The following is a 24,843-nucleotide window of genomic DNA, read 5'->3' as shown; positions in this document are numbered from 1 at the left end:
GAATGTGAGTGTGAATGGTCGTCTGTCTCTATGTGTCAGCCCTGTGATAGTCTGGTGACCTGTCCAGGGTGTACCCTGCCTCTCGCCCAGTGTCAGCTGGGATAGGCTCCAGCCCCCCTGCCTGGTGATCCTTAACAGGATAAGCGGTTACGGATAATGAATGAATGAATAGAACACTAATAACATCTCTTTAAGCCCCGGTGTCACCTTTGGTTTGGCTAACTACAAGGTTACGGCAGAACTTTTCTCTCTCCATGTTTGTGCAGCGGGCAGTGGTCCAGATGGATGAGGCCAGGGAGCAGCACATTACCAAGCTGCTTAACTCTGTCCAAAATGAGCCTGGTCCAAGGAGGGACAGCAGGGATGCGAGACCCTCCACGTCTGACAGCTGGCGGGCGGCTGCCAATAGCAGTGGTCATTGGTAAGAACAGCCTGCATAGCTTTTCTGCTTTCGACTTGCACTGTGTAATTTTGAGCTTACAGTAAAGAAAATGGGCAACCTAGATAAGATCAATGTGCCTGGAGTGTCAATTATTCTTTCAGCTGCGGCTGCTGACACAAGTTCGACTCTAATGTGTGTATACAGTTACTTTGATGGGGATTTGCCTGAAGAGGAAAAGCTGAAGGTTGAACTCAAATCTGAGGAAGAGGAGGAAGAAGTCACTCCAGGCCAGAAGAAAGCAACTCACAAATCACAACGGTAACTTTGAAAGCAAATCTGATGCTCCAAAAATATAGTTTAGTATTTGATTGTGCTCCATTGCCACAATAACAGAACAACCAGTATTGTCTGGTGATTCACGATATTGATAATATTAACACACTTTTTTGTGTTTTTGTTTAGTTACTTCTCTCAGGCAGCTGTTAAGGATGAGCCTCCAGACACGTGGGATGAAGAAGAAGAGCAGGAAAAGGAAGAGAAAGAGAAACTGAGAAGGAAGGACAAGGACGTGGAGTTCTTATTTCAGGAAGTAGTCAGAGACAGTTCACTGGATGAGCGTTTAAAGAGAGATTTGGAGAGCAAGAAATCAGATCCAAAGTACAGAGAAATGCTGGTGAGTACAATGATCAGTATCAAGTTTTCTATATACAGCAGAAAGTTAAATCTTCTAACATACCTTAATAATTAATAACACGTGGCAGTTGGTTTGCAAATATTTGTTGCTGTGCAGGCTGCTCTGAGATTTACAGGTGAACAGGTGTTTATGTTTATAGACCTAAATAGTTTAATACACGAGCCTAATACAGAGTAAGGCTGGACAATATGGTGAATTAATATCTAGCAAGTACAAAAATATCTTCATAATATTCCCTGTAAATGAAAAATAATGTGAAATGTTTTATCATATTCCACAGAGTGAGTGTTGACACTTTATAACATGTTATAAGGGTGGAACGTCTGCTCTTCACTTCATTGATTTATTCAGTGTTTACAAATAATTGCTATTTTTTTTGTCTTCAGAAATTCAGGGAAAAGCTACCATCTTATGGGAAAAAAGAGGTGGGTTTTTGATTTGACTGAAATTCATAAGCACATACTCTCCTCCTCATCATTAATCAAACCATTTCTGCTGAAGCTGAATTGCAGATTTTTGAATTTGCAGTCTTGTTAGCGGTATCCTCTATTATCACTCTGTTTGTACTCCTCGTCTCATAATCCTTCCTCTCACCTGCTCCCATCTTTCTCAGGAGCTGGTGGAGCTGATCAACTCGAACCGTGTCCTGGTGGTGAGTGGGGAAACAGGGTGTGGAAAGACCACTCAGGTCACCCAGTTCATCCTAGATGACTACATCAATAGAGGCGTGGGCTCCATGTGTCGTGTGGTGTGCACGCAGCCTCGTCGCATCAGTGCCATCTCGGTATGTACTCTCCTGGTTTTTGGAGTGCCGTTGTGTTGGATTATATGTGACAGTGTGCCAACTGATGATAGATGTGGTTGCTTATGTGTGTGTTGTGATGTTTATGATGTGTATATGTGATTTTCTGCATCTGTCTTCTAAGTTACGTAGCTGTTTTTTTCACAACGCTGATTGTGTTCTGAGGTGTTTTTGTGTGTGTGTACTTCTTTTCAGGTAGCAGAGCGTGTAGCAGCAGAGAGGGCAGAAAGTGTTGGGAATGGAAATTCTTGTGGTTACCAAATCCGCCTGCAGAGGTAAGGAAGGCTCTTCACACATATGTTGTATAAAATGAAGTACTCCGATAGTGAAAAGTCACTATTGTTTGGGTTGCTGAGTCTCAGGCACTGCTCATGATACAATGGCTAATCAGCATGTAATCATAGATGATAGAGATGTGAGAATATATCTTTACACTTGAGTATCACGATTTTATGGTTTGTAATACTGCATCAGAAACACTGCACTGACTTTTAATTAATAATTTACATGCAAAAATTGGCGCCAGTGGTTTATTTTGTGTTTTGTTTGAACCCCGACTGCTAGATCCTTAAGTGTTGTAATCTATCTTCAGGCATTTGACTCTTACACTCCAGTGTGCTACCCTTTTTTTCCGTTTCCACTGCAAAAAGTTGTGGATGGTACCAATGGAAACATTTGTTTCCATTTTTGGTCCCTCCTCTGTTGGGGTACCTAGCACACAGATCTGGTACTAAAAGGTGGAGCTGTGAACACTGCAGTCTGTTGACTGGTCAATAGCAGACGGTCACTCTGCTCAGAGCTGAGTTGTGGCTGGTTTTGAGGCTCATGTGACCACTGTTCATACTGTGGAGAGTTTTATTAGTAAACTGTAACTATAAAATGGAAGGATGTTTTGCTGCCTCTGCCAGCAGCTGTGGTCTGGAAAAAAACAAAAAAACATCACTGGGCCGACTGCCAGCAACTTTTAAGGTGGAACGTTTGGCACCATAAATTTAACTTTAACAACTTTGACCGTTTTATATGACATGCACTTTCAGTAATGAGTGAATTTTCAAGTGTTTACATATATATATTAATTTCGTCCTGGTTATGTGAACAGCATATATCCTTATCCTCAAAAAAAAAAAAGTGTGTCCGAGTGTCATTCCTGTGGGCTCCGGCAACACTAAACCCCCGAGCTTCAGAAGGACTGAATGTACAAACCCACTAATTTTAAATATCCCATGGAGAGAGACTCTCACTGCAGCCTGTTTTATTTTGTTCTGAAAATGTCTGCGTGCAGCCTCCTTCTGTGGACAAGACGCAGACTGTGTCAGTCTGTGTCACTTGTAATTAGGTAATACAGTGAGTGCTGGACGGAGCAGTGAGTGACAACAACCCTGTCCACATTTACTGTAAGAGTACTGTTTGCGGTGGAAATGCTAGGGTCTAGGTACCATGTCTGAAGGGTTACTTTTGGTTCCAAAGGTACCGCAAGTGTTTGGTAGAATACGAGGCTCTAGAAATAGAGGCCTATGTAACAGGCAGAATCATAGAGCTCCTCAAATAAGATTTTAAAAAATCTCAATATATTGGAATGTATTGAATTGTAACCCCTATATAGACCAAATCACCTTGACGTCATGCTAACAACTATCACTTCTCGGTCAGCAACTGGCGATTGTAAAATTGGTTGTTAATTTCTGTTGTCATATTCAACTGTGACTGTAACATTTAAAGATGTATAGTTAAACACTGTGGTCTGATCCCTCTGACATTTACTTTTTATGACATTTACTTTTTACTCTGACTTTTTATGCTTATTTTCTGTACTTTGTTGCTTTGCTATCATCTTTGATAAATCAAATCTACCGGCATGGAAGCTAAACAACATACTGCTATGGAGGGGGGCTGCGGCAAAATGTATTTGGCAACTTAAAAAAAAAAAAAAATCAATATCAGTGTAAGCGCACGCTATAATTGAATATTTGCTCCACTTTACCTTACATGGTAACAATTAGAGGCCGTGGTAGACCAGTAACTCCAGTGGTGTTTTTTTTTGTTTTTTTTTCTACTAAGCAAAATGGCTGTATTTTACCTTATAAAAGGCTGTTTGATGGCCAGATAAAGTGGCGAAAATGTTCTAATAGTTTCATGTATCGGATATTGATTTCTTTTTGTGGGCCTTTTTCTAGGTGGCTAAAAACTAACCAGTTAAGGTTAGCAATGTTTTATTTTATGTACGTGACATGAGGGTTTTCTACCCAGTAGTTATTGTGAATAAAAATTGTGATTTGGTCTTTTGTGATACATAATACACAGCCCCCAACAGATGAATACAAACACTAAAGGAACCTCATATTCCATTGAAGCTATGAATTCTCATTGAGGATTCACTGATGATTGATCCATCCCTGTACTGAAACTGTGCAAGACTTCTCAAAGGAAGGTTTTGGTGGATGTAGTAAAATTAAGATGGAGAAGTTAACTAGGTGGGATAAATTAATTCCACAAGGAACTAGTTTTTTTTGTAGGATAAGAGATGTAGTAGATGGGAACGGTGATCTGAGACCATGCACATTGAAAGAAGTGGACGAATCTGGGGAGAGATGCACTTGAGCGGTGTGCAGACCGAGGGAGCAGACAGTTACAGGAGATAAGAGGGTGCAGCAATCTAAAGTGAACTATATACAATAGAGTATGGAGTATGAGAGAGGATGAAATGGATGCAGTAAGAGGAGAGGAAAAGAGGCAACTCAGGGAGACTGAGACAGGGGATGAAAAGTTTAAAAAAATGCACACATTTTTTCTACCGCATGTCAAAGAAATTTCATGTGGTGCTGTTTTTTTTCTTTAATGGTATCAAGTTACTGTGATTTGTAGCTCTCCTGAAGGGATAAAGCAGTTACTAAAGCATGGTTTTCTATTAAAGAACTTTAATAAAGTATAGACAGTTTAGGAAGGATCTCTCTAAGCTCGTTGCTTTGCTGTCACTGCTCAGTGTCACTGTCACTGATGGAGACCATGGGTGTCTCAGTGGGTTTATGCAAAAGCTGGTAATTTGTGTCTCAAGCTTTGTTAAACTTTTATTGATGTGCCAGCTCCCCCACATAACAGCTAATTTAAAAAAAAAAGTACACACTTCGTATGTTGGTCTTTCGGTGGGTAATCAGCTTCTTTAAAAGCTGAATACAAATTTGCCAGCAGACATTGAACCTAGTCTTTGGCAACTGCAGTTACATTTGCAGGGAGCCAGTGTATTAGTTTGCACAACTCAGTCAGTGCAGACAGTCACTGAATTAAATGTGCTCTGACTGGTGCTGGTGAAGTGCAACACAGAATGGGCAGTTATAATAAACACAAAGCAACTGTTTAGAGTGATTAACATTGATTTGATTCATAATAATTAAAAAATAAATTTAAAAAATGAGACAAACTTTAAAACTTCTTTGGTTGAATTTCCCAGTGTATCTAGTTGTACTGATCACTGAAGTACTGTGCTGAATTAACACCTACCTAGATGTCTTTATCTCTTATGAGCTGCACAGGCCAAGATTTTCAGCCACAATCCATACATTGCTCAAAAGAAATTAAAGGGGCACTTAAATCACACATCAGATCTTGATGAACAAATTATTTAAGTTGAAAATCTTTACTGATGTACATTGTGTAATTTATCAAGAACTAATTGACATTACAACGGTCAGTGGAAACCAAATTCCAAATCAATGGCGGATGGTGTCATGGAGGATCTCCTTCTGGACAGTCGGTGGTGGTACTTAGCGGCATTGGCTGCACTGATATATAACATCCCATAGGTGCTCAGTTGGATGCAGGTCAGGGGAAACAGAGAGCCAGTTAATGGTATCAGTGCCTTCATCATCCAGGAACTTCCTACACACTCAGGCCACAAGGCCGACCATTGTCCTGCACCAGGAGGAATTAGGGCCCACAACGCCTCTATTGACGTACAGTGGTGGAAAAAAGTTTTCAGACACCCATGCATTTGTGAAATATTGCATTAAGAATCATTCTTAGGTCTTCAAGTGCAATTTCTTTTAATACAGTCACAGCCAAAATACTAAATAAATCCTAAAAAAGCCATTAAAAACTTAAAATTGATTGGTTCCATAAAAATACATAAGAAATTCTGAGTCAATTTTTGTTGCCAAGCTTCGTGTCTATATAAAGCCAGCACATTTGAAAGTTCTTCAGACACAAAAATGGCTAAAACAAGGAACCTAACGCAGGAAACACACCTGAAGATAAAGATTCTCAGCCAGGAAGGGTACAGCTGCCACCAGATAGCCAGGAAGTGCAGATGCAGTCCTTCAGCAGTCGGATACACTCTGCAGAAATACAGACGAACCAACAGCCTGGAGCACAGTATCCAGGTCTTAGAGTGGCCAGCTCAATCCCCGGACATGAGCCCCATTGAAAATCTGTGGTGGATTATCAAAAGGTCTGTTTCAAAGCATAAACCAAAGAATTTAGAAGAATTAAAAGCAGTAATTCAAGAAGAATGGGACAAGATTACCTCTCAACAGTGTGAAAGGCTCGTGGGGAACATGCCAGCCAGGATTAGAGCTCTACTACGTGCCAATGGCAGGACTACTAAATATTAATTTGATGATGTGATGGTTTATTTATTTTTTGTTCAGTTTTGAACACATTCTCTGTTATTTGTTGACTTTGATACCGACAATGTTGAGAACTGACATATTGAAACTGTCAAGAATTTAGTTTTGTTAGTTTTTCTTGTAAACAATAAACAAAAAAATATATAATTTGTATTTGTTTGTATCTGTCTAATGCAGCCACACCTTTTGAAACACAAAAAAGATTTTTCCACAAATATTTCATGATAATATTTGAGATTGTGTAAAATTTTAAGTGTGTCCGAAAACTTTTTTCCACCACTATATAACAGCACAAATTCAGACGAGCTAACAGAGCAACTCTGTTCACCAAAATAATCCGGGATACATGCCTATGGTCCTATGGAGGACAAGCGGCAGACCAGCTTGGCTCTGGGTTTTAAAGCCGTCCAAGCTGAACGCCTCTGGCTCCGCTGAGGACAGCAGCCGACCACCTCAGCTCCGGGCCTCAGAGCCGTCCAAGGTGGAAGCCTCTGGTGTCACGGAGATGAGCAGCCGTATGGTGCAACTCTGTGCACCAAAACAATCTGGGACAAATGCCTCTGGTCCTGTGGAGGAGAGGGGCAGACCCGATCAGTTCTGGGTTTTTAAGCCGTCCAAGCTGCACGCCTCTGACTCCACTGAAGACAGCGGCCGACCGGCTCAGCTCCGGGCTGCAGAGCCGTCAAAAATGGACGCCTCTGGTGTCATGGAGATGAGTGGCCGTATGGTGTAACTGTGTGCACCAAAACAATCTGGGACAAATGCCTCTGGTCCTGTGGAGGAGAGGGGCAGACCAGATCAGTTCTGGGTTTTTAAACCATCCAAGAACGGCTCTGGGTTTTAAGGTTTTACAGCGGCCAACCAGCTCAGTTCTGGGTTTTTAAGCCGTCCAAGCTGGACGCCTCTTACCTGACTGAGGATAGCGACCGACTGGCTCAGCTCCGGGCTTCAGAGCCGTCCAAGCTGGACCCCTCTGGTGTCATGGAGATGAGTGGCCGTATGGTGTAACTCTGTGCACCATATTCATACAGGATAGATGGCTCTGGTCCTGTGGAGGAGAGCGGCAGACCAGCTTGGCTCCGGGTTTTTAAGCCGTCCAAGCTGCATGCCTCTGACCCCACTGAAGACAGCGGCCGACCTCAGCTGCGCGTCAGGATTCTATTCCCCTGTCAGGAGTTATTTTCCCACCGGCTCATTATACATGATCCCTTACTTATTACACGGCTCTATTAAGTGCTGTGTTCTGATTGGTCAGTCGCGGCATTCAGCGGTCTGATATTACTGTGTAATGACCGTTGCTAGTAGCAGCGGTCATTACACACAGTTGCTATGTAGCCCAGCGTTGCTAGGGACGCTGTCCTACAACAATGCAGCTGTCAAACAACTTCAAAGGAAAAAAACAAACAGAAGTGGTTGATTTTAACATTTCTTTTAACTTATTTGGAGAGTAGCTACAAGGATTTTGAGGAATGGGATGCCACTGAAGAATAAGAATACGGACTTTCTCTGCCAAAAACAAAAGAACACGGATTTGAATACACACTCGCAGTCATGCTTAATGACATTTTACGTTAGTTTTATGCCTCGGTTCAGTCCACTAAGCCTGGGTGAGTACAAAACTTTCACCAAAAGTTGTCGAGTCCGGTCGGTTTTAATGCACTTGGCGGAGGCAGACAACATTATTTATTTAACTGATAATTAGCCGTGTAATAAGCGGGATAATGTATAATGGGCCGGTGAATACTGGGAAAACAACTCCCTTCAGGGGAATAAAACCTCTATTCCCCTTACATAATTGACCCTGTTACATTAACACACTGCTGAAAAAAATGAAGGGAATACTTAAATCACACATCAGATTTTGATTTTTCAAGTTGAAAATCTCTACTGATGTACATTGTGTACTTTGTTGAGACGAAAATGACATAACAGTCAATGGAAACCAAAGTTATCAACCCAGTGAGGGCTGGATTCAAAATCACACCGGAAATCAAGGTGAAAAATTGAAGTCACAGGCTGATATAACTTGCTTTAATTTTATCATGGCACCTTCTGATGTTACCCAGTAGTGTTTATTTCCATCACCAGAACAAGACTTCTCCTTGAGCAAGGCGTTATCACAATAACAAACAGACCAGTGAAAGATAACGATACACATTTCATTTCTCTGTAGGGTCCTTCCCGAAACTTCAAACAACAGTCAGAGCCTGTCAGTGGCAAAAATAAGCTCTTTAATGGACGTTAATTGACAGTGCACAATTGCCAGTAGGGATTACATTGCAGCCTGTTTTGCCGCTGCAGTGTCTCTCAGTACTAGACATATGTCAAAACTTGTTGTCTCCATCACTTACTTAACATGGGAAAATTGGGTCCAGGTTGCAAAATCCCAAAGCTTCCTGACCTGAAGCCTGTGTCTGGAAAAGGGTCCCTGTGATAAAACATAGTTGCAAGTTTGTGCTTACATGCGGCATATTACTAAATTAACTTGTGATTAATAGAATAACCACACAGCAAACCTGCCACCGGGTAGTATTGCAGTGTTGAAAAACTGTGTAAACTCCACAGAGCGTGTGAGGAACGATCGTTTAATGGAGGCCCAGCAGCTCCTATTCGCCCTGAGGCCCCTCAGCAGTTTTAACCCTGCCATTGCACCTGGCCCATGGCAAACTTCTCCTCAGCTGTTATTTATTTTCTATATGCTGTTCTGTTATTGCTATTGCCAGTGAGGTTTAATTAGGCCGACTGTTTATTTTCTATGGTTTAAATTGTGTGTCGATGTTGTGAAATATTTTGCAACCCTCTTTCAAAAAGTGCTTCAAATGATTTTAATTTTTATTTTATTAGTGTTGTGTATCTTGAAATGAGGCCAAGTTCTTTTGGAAATTTGAAACTTGCATCAGCCTCTAATGTGGTTCAGTTGTCAGTGAAATGTGTTTTTCAGATGTGTCAGATGAGAGGCAGTTTCTGCTTGGTTTTGGATTAAAATAAATGAGACGCTGTTTCATGATTTCTGTTTAACGGAGAAAGTTTTCTTCACTAATGCTTGTGCAAAGTGCAGTGTGTCTGGAAACCTAAAATGGAAAAGGAGGCAGGAAATACAGGAATGACAATAGGGTCTTTTACAGTCTCACATGGAAATGTATGAACATTAACACAGAGACCTGAGACTCACTCATATAACCTTTGTCTGCACTTGATAGTCGTCTTAATTTGTGTCATTTGGGAAATGTAAAGTCTTTTTTTTCTCCTCTTAATTCTCAGCCGGTTACCACGGAGACAAGGTTCGGTCCTGTACTGTACAACAGGCATTATTCTTCAGTGGCTTCGCTCAGACCCGTAAGTCCTCTCCCACCCCCACCACCCACACCCCCTGCCCTGCTTCTTCATCCTCATCACATCCTCCCTTAGCATTTTTCTTCTTCTCTGTTTTTTCACTTTGTCTCTGTTCCAGCTGTCCTTCCTCTACTTTCTTATTCCATCTGTGTCACTCTCTTTCATCCCCATTGATTTGTGGTTAACTCTGCTGTCTGTGGAAGGAGCATTAGTATGGGTCCCCATTCTCATAGGCCGAGAAATGAAGACACACACACACACACACACACACACACACACACACACACACACACACACACACACACACACAGAGCTTCTGTTGACTCATCCCTGCATCTTGCATTCTGAGAGTCTTCAGGAAAAAAAAACAAAAAAACACAGGGACTAAGTGAGGGTGCCAGCATTTCTTGTTGTCTTGCTTCATGGTGTCTCAGATTTGGCACGACTCAAGTGAGTCATTTTAAGACTACAGTCGTCTGACAAAATGCTGCAACTTTTTGGCATTATGTATATTTATGCAGCAGCTGGTTTACAAGCTGACGGTGTGTATGGACTGCAGCTATGTTTACACTTATCAGTTTTGGTGTGACTGTTTGTCTCCAGACATCACATTAATGATGCATTAACATTTCCAGTCCCACAGACTCCTCCAGACTCATCGTTACAGACTGGTGCTGTACAGATGAGCACAGAGCTCAGTTATCCAATATGCCAGACTGGTGCTACAGACAAATGTGTATATAAAATGTATAATTTGTAAACAAAGTTGTGTGAACATTTCTTTTTATTGGGCCTTTCTGAATATCTAATATACCAAGATTTAGATAGGGAAGATTAGATGAGGTGTGGAAAAAATGCCTTGAACCAGAGAATGTAAAAATGAAAGAAATATACATCTACAGGCCATGCTTCGAAAATGTGAAACAGAAACTTGAAAAGTGCACTCAGTAATCGACTGAGCAGCCACTCCAGACATTTTTTGTAATTCCAGCTGATGCATTTCAGAAGCTCCCAGAAGCTAAGAAAAATATGCCCCTTGATTATTTTTGAGGGAGCTCTGGCTTAACTGGACTTCGAACAGTATTCACTTTATCTGTAGGCTACTGCACAACAAGGTAAGAAATAACAACAATAAACACAAATAAATTAGAGCAAAAGAAAAACTATTTAACTACATAACTGTCTTACTGATGTATGGTAGAAGCACAGATATCAAGGAGAAATGTCCAAATCAACAAAATCTGCAAGTCTACAAAATTAGGTAGGCAAACACGTCCACTTCTGAAACGTTCCTGGTGTGATATGACACCATGCAGAGGAGCAAACAAAAGCAGGTCACAGGCAGACTGCGAAGAGCTGCGGCTGGTGGACACGTCCCTTCCAGTTTCCTTACAGTCAGGATGGTGGTGAAGATAACAACAAAACTGGTACTAATTGAACTCGTATCTCATATCAATGATTCATAATATATTGGGTACCGAATTAATCTTCAGACGCTCCTTGCCAAAACGAGACTAAACTTTTCTATGGTTGTCAGTTTTTGAGCTACGATGAAGGCCAAAATGTGACCTGCAATGAACTAAGTAGGCCCAAGGCTTGTTTTTAGCCAAGCTGATTTTGGCTAAAAACAGTAGCTGATTTCAGTAAACTTGTGGCCCCTACTGGCCGGCTAAGAGGAGTGCGGAGTCAGCAGTCAATTAAGGTACAGAGCAGTCAATAAAACAGTTTTGTTTTTTGTTTTTTTTAAACAATTATGACTTACCGCAACCATGAGAGGTCCTTGAGCATAGTCATAAATGTGCACACAAAATATTTGGCTAATTGGTTTAGTAATATCTTATATAAGCTGCAGACACACACAACCAAATGCATAATCCCTATCAGGCTTACAGCTCAATAAAGAGAGCTAAAAACATGTTCTTCTTGGCAAAGGTATCAAATACAGACATAATTGACACAGAATTTCTCTCTCTTTTTTTAGTTTTAATGAGGATTTACAGACACTTGACCTAAAATCAACCACGGACCATATCTCCTGTTTTTTTGTTTTTGTGTTTATCAGATTGTTGTCTAGTATCAGCCACCTGGTGCTGGACGAGATCCACGAGAGGAACCTGCAGTCTGATGTCTTGCTCGTCATAGTGAAGGACCTACTCAACCTCCGAGATGATCTCAAGGTCATCCTCATGAGTGCCACCCTCAACGCAGAAAAGTTTTCTAAATATTTTGGTATGCAGCCCTCCACATGACAAAGTTTGTTCAAAATTAATAATGCAGGTTAATTGTTTTGTATTGTTCCTCCTTTTTCTCTAACCATTTCCCTGTGTCAAACCTTCAGACAACTGTCCAATGATCCACATCCCTGGTTTGACCTTCCCAGTAGAAGAGTTCCTACTTGAGGACATTGTGGAAATAACCAGGTATAAGACCAACACGGCTCCCAAACACAAAGACAGTCACAGCCTAACATGACCAGAACTGCTACATCCCTTTCATTTTAATTGGGTCTTATATAAACTGATTGGTGTGTCTGCCAGGTACCGTTCTCAGAATCAGGACCGTCGCCCTGCATGGAAGAGAGGTTTTTGGCAAGGGCGCCACTCCAGACCTGAGAAGGAGGAGAAGGAGGCTGAGTACAAGGAAAGCTGGCCTTGTTACGCACGCACACTGCAGGGCAGGTGGGTTGCTGAGAACAGCAGGGTAGTTAGATTGGTGGAGCAGCTGCCAGGTTGATAGATGTGTTATTTAGGTGGGGAATAGGAAGGTTTGGCTTTGTAACATTTTGATTGTTAAAATGAATAACTCCTTGTGTTTGTGAATTTGAACTTCAAGTTAATCGACGTGTATAAAAGCTGAATACAGAGCAGAGTGCTCTGGAACACTTGACCCTTGGATAGATTTGTTACATAAACATTAAAGTGTTGTACCTGTGCCTTTAGGTTACTGTAGTGTCTCTTGATGTTGTAGCTTATTTGCTCCTCTTCAACATCATAACTGCAGATTTTGAGAGGTAACATGAGATACACAAACACTGCAACTACTGTCATTTACTTGCTTTTTACTTCCTGCAACTACCTCAACATTTTTTAGGGGACCAGCTCCACTGTAGATGTCATCCTCTTTCCTCTAACACCTAACTTACCTTATTCAGTTAGTGCAGCAGCTATTTGTGGCGCAGTCCCTTTTCTATGCAACCATTATTATTGCTCTGTGTCACAATGTGAAAGCGAGAGAATGTAAACATGATTACTGCCAGTGTACTGTCTTTGTAGAAGGTGTATTTAACATTGTCTGAATGCATGGCGCAACAATCTTATTACGATAATCAACAGGCAGAACTCTGAGCAGAGCTATATCACTTCTCATATGAACACTGAAACTGTGTTATTTCTGTGATCATTAGACCTGTTCACACTGAGGTTCCAGCAGTTTCAGTGAGACAAATCAAGTGTGTATTTCCAGAAGTTACAATGTTGTGGTACATAATCCCCTCTTTGCACTGCCTCGCTGAGCTGCAGTGGAGGGATTGTAGCAATCACATTGAAGTTTGTGTCCATGTTAAATCACGGATAATGATGGATTATTTATTTAGTAATGTGTTGTCTATGTGCAATGTTTTGTACAGATACTCCGACAACACGATTGAGACTCTGGAGCTGTTGGACAATGATGACAAGATTGACCTGGAGCTGATTCTGGCACTGATCCGCCATATTGTTCTCAATGAGGAGGTGAGTTTAACTCTGCGTGGGTTTCAGGTCAGCTGTCTGTGGCTTAATTCTGGTGTCTTAAATTTGATTTTTAATCAAGTAGGGGCAACTGGGGTTGGCTGGCACACTTTCACTCTCAGCCGTACTTCTCTGGCATAATTTATGTTGGAATATTCTAACTGCAAAGGGCAACAGAAAAGTTTATCTTGGGTGCATCGGTACAATGGGTAACCAAGAAAGGACGACAAAGGAGATACCTGCGCACCGGTGCAACTGGGCTGGACAGCCACAAAAAAGGTCAACGGGTTGAGATCAGTGCAAAAAAATGTCAGTTTATTTAGGACATCCATGCTCAAAAAGAAGGGTGCTCAGTTCTTGACTTTGATCATTAGAATATTCTAACAGCAAATTGAAAGATTGAGGTCTCAACTAAAAATAAATATGTTTTTATGTACACAAAAATTTCTAAAATGACATGGCTTGTGATTTAAGGTATGCTGTGCATTTGTGCCAAACCAGCACCATCACAGGACTGGTTGGCACTCGTTACCGGGCACAATGATAAAATGCTATAGTTACAAAATATAAGGCAACCAAAAGAAACATTTAAACAAGAACCACAATACATTTTTAATAGAATATCTTTCCATTTTTAAAAAACAAACAACACTTTTTAGCAGTTCTTCAGCAAGATTGTCTAATTACTTTGTATAGAAATTTTGCTACTGACCTTTCAAAATAATAATAATTAGCTGACAATATAAACGTTGTTTTTAAACTTCCAAAAACAGTTTTAATCTCTTAAAATACAGTTACAATTCTTGATTTTTATTCCCCAGATTAGCATGCCAAACATCCTTTGACCCAACTTTGTGATGAAATTTTGTAAGTTGGCTACAATCACTAATCACAGACATTCAAATCTCCTATCAAAATGTAGCCGAATGCTTTGTCTATAAACCAGAAGTAACACATTCCTAATATTTCTAACACAGTTTTCATAATGCTTCAGTCTATAGACCACATTTTTCTTCGATACTATAAAAATTAAATGCTACGCTCACCAAAAAAGTGACTTTGGAATGTTTTAACCTAGTAGACAGTGACATTTTCTTTATTTCAGTGTCCTAAAAAGGGCCACAGAATAGCTATGTGCCAACCAACCCCAGTCTCCCCTACATTTGTAGCATGCCAAATAAAAAGGGATTCCAGGGAGCCTGTTATATTCTCATGAGCAGTCTAAAAAGCCCTGAATGTGCTTGTATCTCGGAAACTCGTCTCGTAGATTTTAAGATTTGTGTTCTTAGACTTGGAAATCTCCCAACATTTTGATTGCCTACATGCCGACAGAGCAGCGGTCCATTAGAGAGATGGTTTCAGGTCAAATAAAAGTGAATAGTTGACACAGATGCAGAGACTCACAAAAGGAGTGAAGTACAGTACAGTCCTCGGTGGAGCAGATGGAAGGAACAGTAGGGCTAGCTTCCAAACACTGAGCGATATTAGATCAGAGGAAACAACACAGATCCTGGCAGCTGATCTGTGCTAATGAGTGATCCAACAGATGCTCTTCCAGTGCACGTCCATTCCCCTTTTTTCCCTTTCTAGTTCTTGTTAAATTTCCTCGCCTCTATGCAATTTCAATGTTGAATTCAGAGGCTGGTAATGTGGAGTATGTCAGCTAAGTCAGATAAAACGTTTCTCTTTTTAATGTGAATGTTTTAGTCTTTCAGTAGACCCAGTAGTCTAACTATGCCCATATCAGGAGCTGCTGCTGCTCATGTAATGAAAGCAGAGCAGAAAGTTTTGAAAAATGTTTGCTATTTCAGTAAATTCAATAAAATTTGTATTAGCAGCATGTGTCTTGTATTTTCCAACTGTTTTCTTGTCAGTCACGTAGGCTTGTGCCAACATGTTAGAAAACAGACTGCACAATGGAATAAATTCTTGCAATCGATACCGTTCAGTGTAGCCTATTAAAAGCAGAATAACGAGAGTGAGGACAACTAAGAAAAATCTAGGAAGGAGAGGAAGGGAAAAAAAAGACACAGTCTGCTCTCACTTTTAAAATATTTTTCCAAATGAAGTGGAACTAGTTGAACTTACTTGTTAGTTTGTGACTGTGTTTGTGATAAACGTTTGTGATATGAGAGAGGAGCAGAAAAAAAGGGACAGGCCCCGAATGAGGAGTGACTAACGCAGACAGACAGAATAATTATCCCTTCCCATATGAAGCCATATCTCTATCAGTCACGGCCACCCTGAGCCAGTCGACCAGCTGATTCGCCGTGGCACTGTCAAACGGCCAAGAGGGAACTGGCTGATTCTCCGTGACGGCGTTCTGAACCGAGGATGCGGGCCGTCTGCCAGGCTTTCGACTGTGATGATTGGTTAATTATGTTGCAGGAGTCTGTGATTAGACACCTAGGGGGTTGACATACAGGCATTAATGAATGCCTGCTGGGTGCAACTATGTGTGTGTGGGTGGTGCAGCTAGTGTGCGTGCTAAGTAGTAGGCCAACACCACTGTGCTCTTACTTGATTTTTTGCTGGAATTAATCAGAGCCTCTTTTTCTGCTGCATGTGTGTGGACATATGCTTTTGTCAGGTTGTAACTAGGCACACTGTCTGCATCTCTCTCCTCCCCCTCTCTCGTTCACACACACATGCACAGGCATTTATACACACATATACAGTCCCATGTGGATGTCGGTGGTTGAGCACTGGTAATAATGATTTGCTTTAATTAAAAGGCAGAGGTGCTCAGGGCTTGTTCATCTCCCCTTCTTTCCTCTCAGGAAATGAATAGTCATTTTTAAAGAGTGGGTTATTTTGTACCAGCTTAATATTATCCTGAGAATAATGTTTGATAAAATTTAGGTCTTTGATGCGGCCAGAAAGCTTTTCCAGAAACTTTACTTTTTACCTTAAATTACTGTCATCAGCATGTACGTGTGGGTAAAAACATCATTTATCTCTGATCTTTTCAGCGTGGTGCATACAGCATTGTCTTTAGAAGCTGCTTCAGGTTGCTTTGTACAGTCTGATCTGCATGTGAGTGTCATAAATTTCAGCCTTCACATTTGTGTCCAAGATTTACGGCCCTATCTTACACCAGGCACAAAGTGTTGCCAGTGCAGCACAGTTGTCATTGCCGGGTTCACCCTGACGCGCTTTTTATTTTCACGGTCAGCGCCCACGTTTTGAAATACCAGATGTACTTGTGCTCAACAGTGCACCCATGGACGTGGAGGTGTTAAATTGAGGTGTGGTCAGGTGCGTTGCTATTTTGAGGCAGTAGAAAGTGATTGTGCCCTTGACCAACAAAAAACTGGTGTGAAAGTCAGAATGGTGGAGTGTTTTTACTGCTATTTAAGGGCACATTACTCAGATAGTAATATGTGCTTACGTAGGCAGGTTCACAACATGCGTACACTCTGCTTGTTACACACACGGGGACTCATGGATTAGTTGTAGGTGGGTGAAATAAGACATCATCAATGAGGAAAACATCAATTACATTCTCTAAAATGTGAACGAAGCAGCTGCTATCCAACTCCCCATTAAGCCTCTGAAACCAAGCAAAGCAAATCAGCTTGGTTTCTTGTAAACACTGGAAGAAGGCAATGAGCAAGGAAAAAGGAAATGACCCAAAAAATTAGCAAGAAATTAGTAAAAAGAGAAAATTAATAACAAGAAAATTATAAAAACAAACAAGGAAATGACCTGGAAGAATGCTTAGAAATTATAATAATCCTTTTTTAAAACGTGATAATAATACTGTTATCATTATTATTATTATTATTATTGTTATTATTTAAAATATAGTTTTTCCCTTGCTTTTTTTTCTATATTTTTGTGGGGGGGGGTTTTCTTCGCAATTTGTGGGACATTTCTTACCAAGTAGCTCAGTGCCTTTTCCCCATATTTTTTGAAAGAAATCACACCAATTTGCTCAGCGTTCAAAGGTTTAAATATTTGTGAAAGCCACCTGAAAGCAGCGCAAGAAAAGTGTTGTCGCTCCCGGTTTCAAGGGGTTAAGAAAGATGCTCTGTGCATTTACACACTAGGAGCAGCGTGACTTCACTGATTATTTCAGACGTTAAAAGCTTGGTTCCGCTCTCACTGCATTACTCTCAATGTAATGCAGGCTATATCACTTACACACCCTATGTTACATTGACTTTGTGAAGAACTGAAATGCCTCCATTGAACCAAGAATCCAAAATGGAGAAATTACTTGATGAGTTTAAGTCACAGAGCTCCGTGTTGAGCTGAACTGACATTGACACTTATCTATGCTCTCTTCAAAGCCAGGCTCCATTGACAACAATAATTGTACCTGACTGAACACACAAGCTGCTGGTCTACCACTTCCTTGATTGGTAGCTTGTTTGTGTTATTGTGCGACTTTGCTGAATCTGAACTGTCCAGCTACATGATTTACATTCCTACATCTGTTCTGTTTATTTGATGTATGTAGATGTGTGCTCTGTTAGTTCATTATGATTAAAAAAATAACACTGTAAGTATCTGTATCTCATCATCAATCATTTAAGGTATCTTCATCCAATGCAGCATTATGCGATGTTGTTTTAATGTTCGGGGGCTGACACCTACTCTGTGTTAAGTGGTCATCCATTCCATTGTCAGACAACTGAATGTGCAAAGATTTGCTCGCACTGGAACACCTCCAACTCTGTTAGCCCAAATCATCTGTTATCCTGCTGATGTTTTCTCAGCTTGTATTTGTGTGCCTACATTTTACAGGTGACTAATTGTTTTTCTCTTTTTTTTGCTGCGTTGAGAGAGTCTATCCTTGTGGTAATGTGGAACAGAGGCTGTACTGCAGTGGGAAGATGTTGTTGTCATAATGATGTTGGCAGGCAGTGTCAGCGCCTATTGTGTGACTGAATGTGGAGGTTTTGAGCTCAGAGCAAGTCATCTCCATCTGCCTCGGCTCAGCTCCTCCGAGGAAACGGGCACCTTGTTCACTTGGCTCGGTTGTTTAGGAGGCTCCTCGGGCTAATGGTTGTTTGTTTCTGTTGGCAGTTAGGATGTTCCTTGTTTGTTTTTTTTACTCTTCCAAAGCCTTGCTGATTTTTGTATGTCTTTCAGCTGCTAAGCGTTGTGTCATGTCTTTGTCTGACAGGAAGGAGCAATCTTGGTCTTCCTGCCTGGTTGGGACAACATCAGCAGTCTCAATGACCTGCTCATGGCTCAGCAGATGTTCCGATCAGGTACACACACACATGTGACATGGAAATGCATACCAGTGACTTGCAGGTTGATAAACAGTAGAGGAGATTATTATTGACTTATGGATGTGCTGTTTTGTGCTTTTCAAGTCCTCCTCCACTCAAAATGTGCTTTGCTTATTTTTACTTGGATGTTTGACCTTCAGTGTGTAAACTGATGTTTGTGCAGAGTTTGGCACTAGAATGCTGTTTCACATTCAGGTGCTGAAGGGAGAAAGTTTCTCTGTGCTCAAATCTCAGTCTAACACATGTATGTAAGCATGATTTGTGACATCGCAACCAATTTGGAAGCCAATTACAGGCCAGTTTCTTACACTTTATAGACGTAAAGGAAAGGAAATATTCTGCAGATTCTTTTTTTTTTTGTTAAAAAAAATAATGAAATCAAATAAAGATAATTAGTAAAAAAAGATGGAATAAATCATTGATAATGAGAAAAAAAATACATCATTTCAGCCCCGGATGTGTGATGGGAATACTTATAAAACCTCCAGAGCACATATGCTGAGAAAAGACGAGACGGACATCTTGCGCTATGTAGCTAAACATGTGTAATGAACAATGTTTGCACATTCACACATTCTGGCTTCTTTTTTTTTAAAGAAGCAGATTGAAGCAGAATTTTTTGTGGAGAAAACATATTAAAGGTCCAGTGTGTAGGATTTAGGGGGATATATAAGCAGAAATCGATAATATTAATCACTTAAGAATGGGAATCGTCACGTTTTTGTTGCCTTAAGCCCCATTCCCACTGCACAATAAACCCCACTAACACCTGCTAACATCTGGCTTTTCCATTTATTGGAAAAGCTTACAATCGGCATTCACTCACAGGTCAAATGACTGATCTGCACCAGCTCCGATCGGCAGTGATTGAAATATGACACCAGGTAGACGCACTAATTTTAGCCCTTTGCCAATGCAATGCAATGAGCTGTAACAGAACACTGTCTTGTTTCCATCCAAGCACCGCTTGGAAGTTTGAAAGAGAGACTGAATAAGTAAGACATATTAAGAAAGTAACCACTGTTACATTTTTCACTGGCCTCCATGCTGCTTTCTACTGTTAACTAACCTGTTTTATGGCCTATCCGTGGCGTGGAACAGGACACACCAGAAAAAAATGCACACATACAGAAAGGCATACACATGCACTGCAGAGCTTTGCACACAGCTGTGGTCTACCGTAAATGGGAAAGGAGTCAGTCGCCTTTTTTATCAGGTTTTCCAGCGTTAAAAAAAAAAACTGCATTCACATGCTAATTTTGATGGAAAGAGTGTATCAGAATGAGCTTTTCATATCTACATAGGGAGCTGGTCCTCATCAACGGAGTCCGCCATGTTGCACCTCAATCTTTCTACAGTAGCCCAAAACAGACAAACCAAACACTGACTCTAGATAAGGCCATAGGTGTTATTGAGCTGACGCAGCTGAACAGCTTCAGAAAAATAGATTTCTAACGTGAAACTACTTTGTCCAGTATTTTTACCGGTTTGAATTACCTGGTCCTTTTGTTTTGAAGAGGAAAAGACCTCTGCTGATTAATTTGGCTCCTAGTAAAAACCTCCTGAACAATGAACACTGAAGGACTTCTAAGTGGGAGTTTGTGCTTGACACATGAGAGAAATTTCAGCTGCTTGCAGTCTTCAGTCCACCACATCCCACACACTGCTCCTTTACACACAAATGATCATTATCTAAGCAGAGTATTGTCATGTCACAAAACATGACTGGATTGGTTTTTTTAATGAATTGCTTTTGTGTTTTTTTTCTCTGTCTATATTAGATAATAATAATATACTAGAGATATGTCACCAAAGATGAGTAAATAATGGTGATAAAGAATTACTGCATTCTTGATATTTACCAGGAAATTCAAGGTTGTATTTTTAGACGTGATCATTCAGCCTTGCGCACCAGCAGTATTATCTTGTGTTGGCAAATGGTGTTTTGTTTGAGTTTCTCTTTTGTGTCCTGTTGTGTTTCAGACCGGTTCGTTATCATCCCGTTGCACTCCCTCATGCCGACCGTTAATCAGACGCAGGTCAGCATTCCTCTGTTTCTCGCCGTGCCCGTCTCTCTGACTGTCTCTGTGTCTGCTGATGCTTTACTCCCTCTTCAGTATCAGAAGAGACCAGTCTCATCTCTCTCCCTCACTCTTCTCAGGTGTTCAAAAGGCCTCCTCCTGGAGTTAGAAAGATTGTGATTGCTACCAATATAGCTGAGACCAGGTATGTGTGGATGTGTGTGTGTTTGTGTGTGTTTGGTATGCCCAGCTTTTGTACTCACTCCCTTTTGAAAGTGTATTTTTGGTTGTTGCTTTCTGATGAGTTTTGGGAGGGGGGTTGACTGTCTCAGGCACTTTTGTGTGTGTGTATGTGTGTAGAAGTGTAATGTAATAGGTTCCAGTCATTAATACAAACAGTGTATTTGGGGCTAATTAGCACACATTTCTTAGATTGATTATGAGCACTGTCATATTGGCTCGGATGGAGCACACTGAGTCTCTGTCAGGCAATTTGTTAATGCATTCACACACAGCCTCACGCACACACACAAACCGAGCAAATTAAGAAGCTGCCTGCACTCCCAGCACATCACTCCACTAAATATAGACTCTAAACCTACCAAAGGGCTAAATTTTATTTTTACTTCTGAGCGATTGTGTGTGTGTATGAGAGAGTTTTAGCTAAGCATCCTTGACAGGCTCCTTTGAAGTGTTTTTTTTTCCTTCTGTCTGATTTGGTTTTTACTCCAGCCTCTTTTTTCTTTCTCCCCCTCTTTTTCTCTCTCCACTCTTCCTTGCAGCATCACCATAGATGACGTTGTTTATGTGATAGATGGAGGGAAGATTAAGGAGACCAACTTTGACACCAACAACAACATCAGCACGATGACAGCAGAGTGGGTTAGCTTGGCCAATGCCAAACAGAGGAAAGGACGTGCCGGCAGGTGTGTGTGCGCGCGCGTGTGTGTGTACTTGTCTGTGCTCCGGGGTATTTTTATATTTTGCATTTTTATAATGAGGGCATGCTTTTTATTAGCACCTCAGGGTATGCAGCGCTAATCAGGGAGGATTATTTTTGGGTGTGTTTGTCATCTCAGCTCTCTGTCAGTCTTCCCCATCAGCCCCCTCCTTCCTGCCTTCCCATCTGTAAACACTGAGAAAGGCAAAGCGTAGTCACTCCCAGGTTGTTTCCAGTCTGTGACTCGAGACGTCTGTTCTGTTAGCTAGCTCTGACATCAAAGTGGAGCAAGGCCCAATTAGCAGGGAGCTGCTTACTGTGTGAAGTTTCATCCCATTGATTTTAAATTAAGCCCTTGTCACAGGACTGATGTAACAAGTAACCTTTTTTTCCCCCTCTCTGCTCCGCTCTTCTTCTTCTGTGCCTATACCCAGAGTGTGTCCAGGGAAGTGCTATCATCTGTACAATGGTCTCAGGGCCAGCCTGCTGGATGCCTATCAATTACCCGAAATCATGAGGACACCACTGGAGGAGCTCTGCTTGCAAATCAAGGTTGGGTGTGTGGCGAGAAACGGGGAGACAAACTGATGGAGGACGACAAATAGGTGTTGCCTGGGGAGTTGAGATGAGGACAAGATTGCTGTGAATGAGTTGTTTGAGTGCAGGGAGGGGGGTGTGAGGACAGCGCTGCCGTTTTTGGTCTTACGTTGAATTACAGCCTCTCCTGCCTAATGAGAACTAGAGATGGACATTCTGGGCTGACTCATGCCCCTTGCTCTGCAGCTCTTTCTCCCTCTTTGTGCCGACAACATAATCATTTCTCTTCTGGGCCTCGTTCTCTTAAATTAACAGTTGCTCTCTTCTTTGGTTGCTTACTTTTTTCCTCCCCTCCTCTTTTTGCTTTTTCTTTTTAAACCCTCACACTCCACTCAGACATATTTCAGCCCTGCTAATGGAACATTATGCCAAAGTTCACTCAGATCTAGTGTTTGCTATGATTGTCCTCAGCAGTGGCTTTATTGGATATGTGTTTGAGTGTGTGTCTTTCGCTACTTGAGTTGGCTGTATTGGATAGTGTGTGCGTGCTTGTGTGTGTAATGTGGGTTTTGAAGCTAGTGGGTGAGAGGTGGACTAATGCATCAGTCTGTCCTTAAAGTGAGAGAAACACTGACAATATGCTAACCCTTCACAGACTCTATAATCCACAAGCACTCCAACACCACTGTATTAGACACAGAAATGTAGTCGCATCCTGACTCCTCAGTTTATCACGTGTGGATGTTTGGTGTATTTAAAATCTCTCTTGATGTTGAAGTGACTGATAGAAGCATATAAATGTGGTTTACTCTACAGTGTTGGTTGTTTTGTCAGATGTATCTTGTAAACAGCGATATAAGCAAACTATGAGAAGATGCGCATGAAGCTTACTACAGCAGACCTTAGTCTGCCTGCATATTGCCCACAATTCAGTGTTTGCCACAAGTGACGAGCACTTAGACGAAGAGAGGGGGGTTTAATGTAAAAATAATTGCATGCTTTTGCTGAGAAGTGTGTAATGTGGTGTGATGTCTGCCGCCTAGATATTGAAGCTCGGGTTCATCGCTGGGTTCCTGGAGAAAGCTCTTGACCCTCCCACTGAAAAGGCCGTCAACCTAGCCATCAAGAACCTCGTAGACCTGGTAAGAAAGCATAAAGGCATTCGAAACATTTTAATGAGTGGTTAAGAACAAACCAGGAACAACATTTAACCTTAAGAATGTGACTGTGATTGGTTTCAGTATTGATTAATCTGGAAATTTTCTTGATTTTTCTCTTTTGTTTTGTGTCTTGAAATTGATGTTAATGCCTTTAAATAGCTTGCTTTGTCTTATGTGGAAGTAAACTGATCATTTTTATGTTTTAGACCAACAAAAACAGCAAAATGTAACAACTAAGCAGCTGAAATTTGGGAATGTGTGGACCTTTTGTTTGAGGAGTTGAGAAATACTTGAGTATTTTCTACCGATCACCTAATTAATTAATTAATTAACTTATTGTGTTAGCTTTAATTAACACTATTTACCAAACCACAGATCCTTAAAAAGTCTTAAAAGGCATTAAATCCCTTAATGTAAACGTAAGGCCTTAACTGTTATTTAAATATCTTAAATCGATCTGTCAAGAGTCTTAATATGCAAGGACATTTGTTAGATTTTATGAATAGCTTTTTCTGACGTAACATTGTTTTTTAAAAATACAGAAGCAAATGTCTCTCTCATCAACGTCACGCAGATTGGGGTAGCTGAACCATCAACACTCATATTTTGTTTTTGGCCAAGATTCTCAGAGCAGAGTGTCCACTTTCTGCTCGCTGGCTTTCACTGTAGCATTGCTTTTGTTCAGCTTGACAATGTATTAGTAACATTAATGTTTTGGTCCTCCTGGACCTTCGTCGCGAGTGTTCAACACCATTATTTCTAACACTGAGCTTGAATAGAAACTTCCCCAACCATCACAGGAGTGCACAGGTGTAATTTCAGCTGTGGGTGTGTTTCACCAGCCTGTGCACCATTTCTGTTCGAAGACTCAAGTGATACTTTTCCAACGCACTTGCATCTGAGACAGTTGGATGTGCAAATGCCTTTCTTCAAACTGTAGCATGGCCGGCATAGGGAAGTGCGAATACAATGACCGGCTGTTTAACTAAGATTTTGTGCCATGGCTAAAACTGGTGTAAGGCAATACACAAGGTTTGGTGTATTTTATGCAAAATAAAAATTAAAAAAAGTCGACAAGATGTGAATGAAGGTAGTGGAATCCAACAAGCAGAGTGAGAAACACAAAATCACAAAAAAAACAAAAAAAACCTTGGCATCAAACACCAAGTATTCCCCTAAAAACTCCTGTGTTATATTGGAATAAATGTGGCCAAACCCCATGTCATTCATGTTGTGTTTTTGTGATTTTTCTTTTTGATTTTGGTTATTGTAAAATTGGTCTTAAATTTCATTCAGAGTGGCATCAAAAAAGTATTAAAAAGTTGTAATTCTAACTTGCCCCAAGCCGCAGGCACTGCAAGCAACAAAAGCATAATCGTCC

At 41.0% G+C, this 24,843-nt stretch overlaps 1 protein-coding gene across 1 annotated transcript in view; it reads left to right on the top strand.

The window, feature by feature from the left end:
* dhx36 (DEAH (Asp-Glu-Ala-His) box polypeptide 36) overlaps nt 1–24,843 on the top strand; it is a 37,265-nt gene that overhangs the window by 5,448 nt on the left and 6,974 nt on the right. Inside the window, exons 2-18 of the mRNA XM_049577484.1 lie at nt 267–421; nt 587–700; nt 845–1,055; nt 1,463–1,501; nt 1,690–1,860; nt 2,074–2,153; nt 9,759–9,833; nt 11,893–12,059; nt 12,169–12,250; nt 12,368–12,508; nt 13,456–13,561; nt 18,693–18,780; nt 20,788–20,843; nt 20,966–21,030; nt 21,608–21,751; nt 22,200–22,317; nt 23,346–23,444. Coding sequence (XP_049433441.1) covers nt 267–421; nt 587–700; nt 845–1,055; nt 1,463–1,501; nt 1,690–1,860; nt 2,074–2,153; nt 9,759–9,833; nt 11,893–12,059; nt 12,169–12,250; nt 12,368–12,508; nt 13,456–13,561; nt 18,693–18,780; nt 20,788–20,843; nt 20,966–21,030; nt 21,608–21,751; nt 22,200–22,317; nt 23,346–23,444 — 1,911 coding nt within the window. The remainder of the gene's footprint in view (nt 1–266; nt 422–586; nt 701–844; nt 1,056–1,462; nt 1,502–1,689; nt 1,861–2,073; nt 2,154–9,758; nt 9,834–11,892; nt 12,060–12,168; nt 12,251–12,367; nt 12,509–13,455; nt 13,562–18,692; nt 18,781–20,787; nt 20,844–20,965; nt 21,031–21,607; nt 21,752–22,199; nt 22,318–23,345; nt 23,445–24,843) is intronic.

Source organism: Epinephelus fuscoguttatus, linkage group LG5 (assembly GCF_011397635.1).
Source record: "Epinephelus fuscoguttatus linkage group LG5, E.fuscoguttatus.final_Chr_v1".
NCBI classification, from domain to species: Eukaryota; Metazoa; Chordata; class Actinopteri; order Perciformes; family Serranidae; genus Epinephelus; species Epinephelus fuscoguttatus.
Note: the sequence above shows the minus strand (reverse complement) of the source record. Positions and strands in the feature narration are given on the sequence as shown.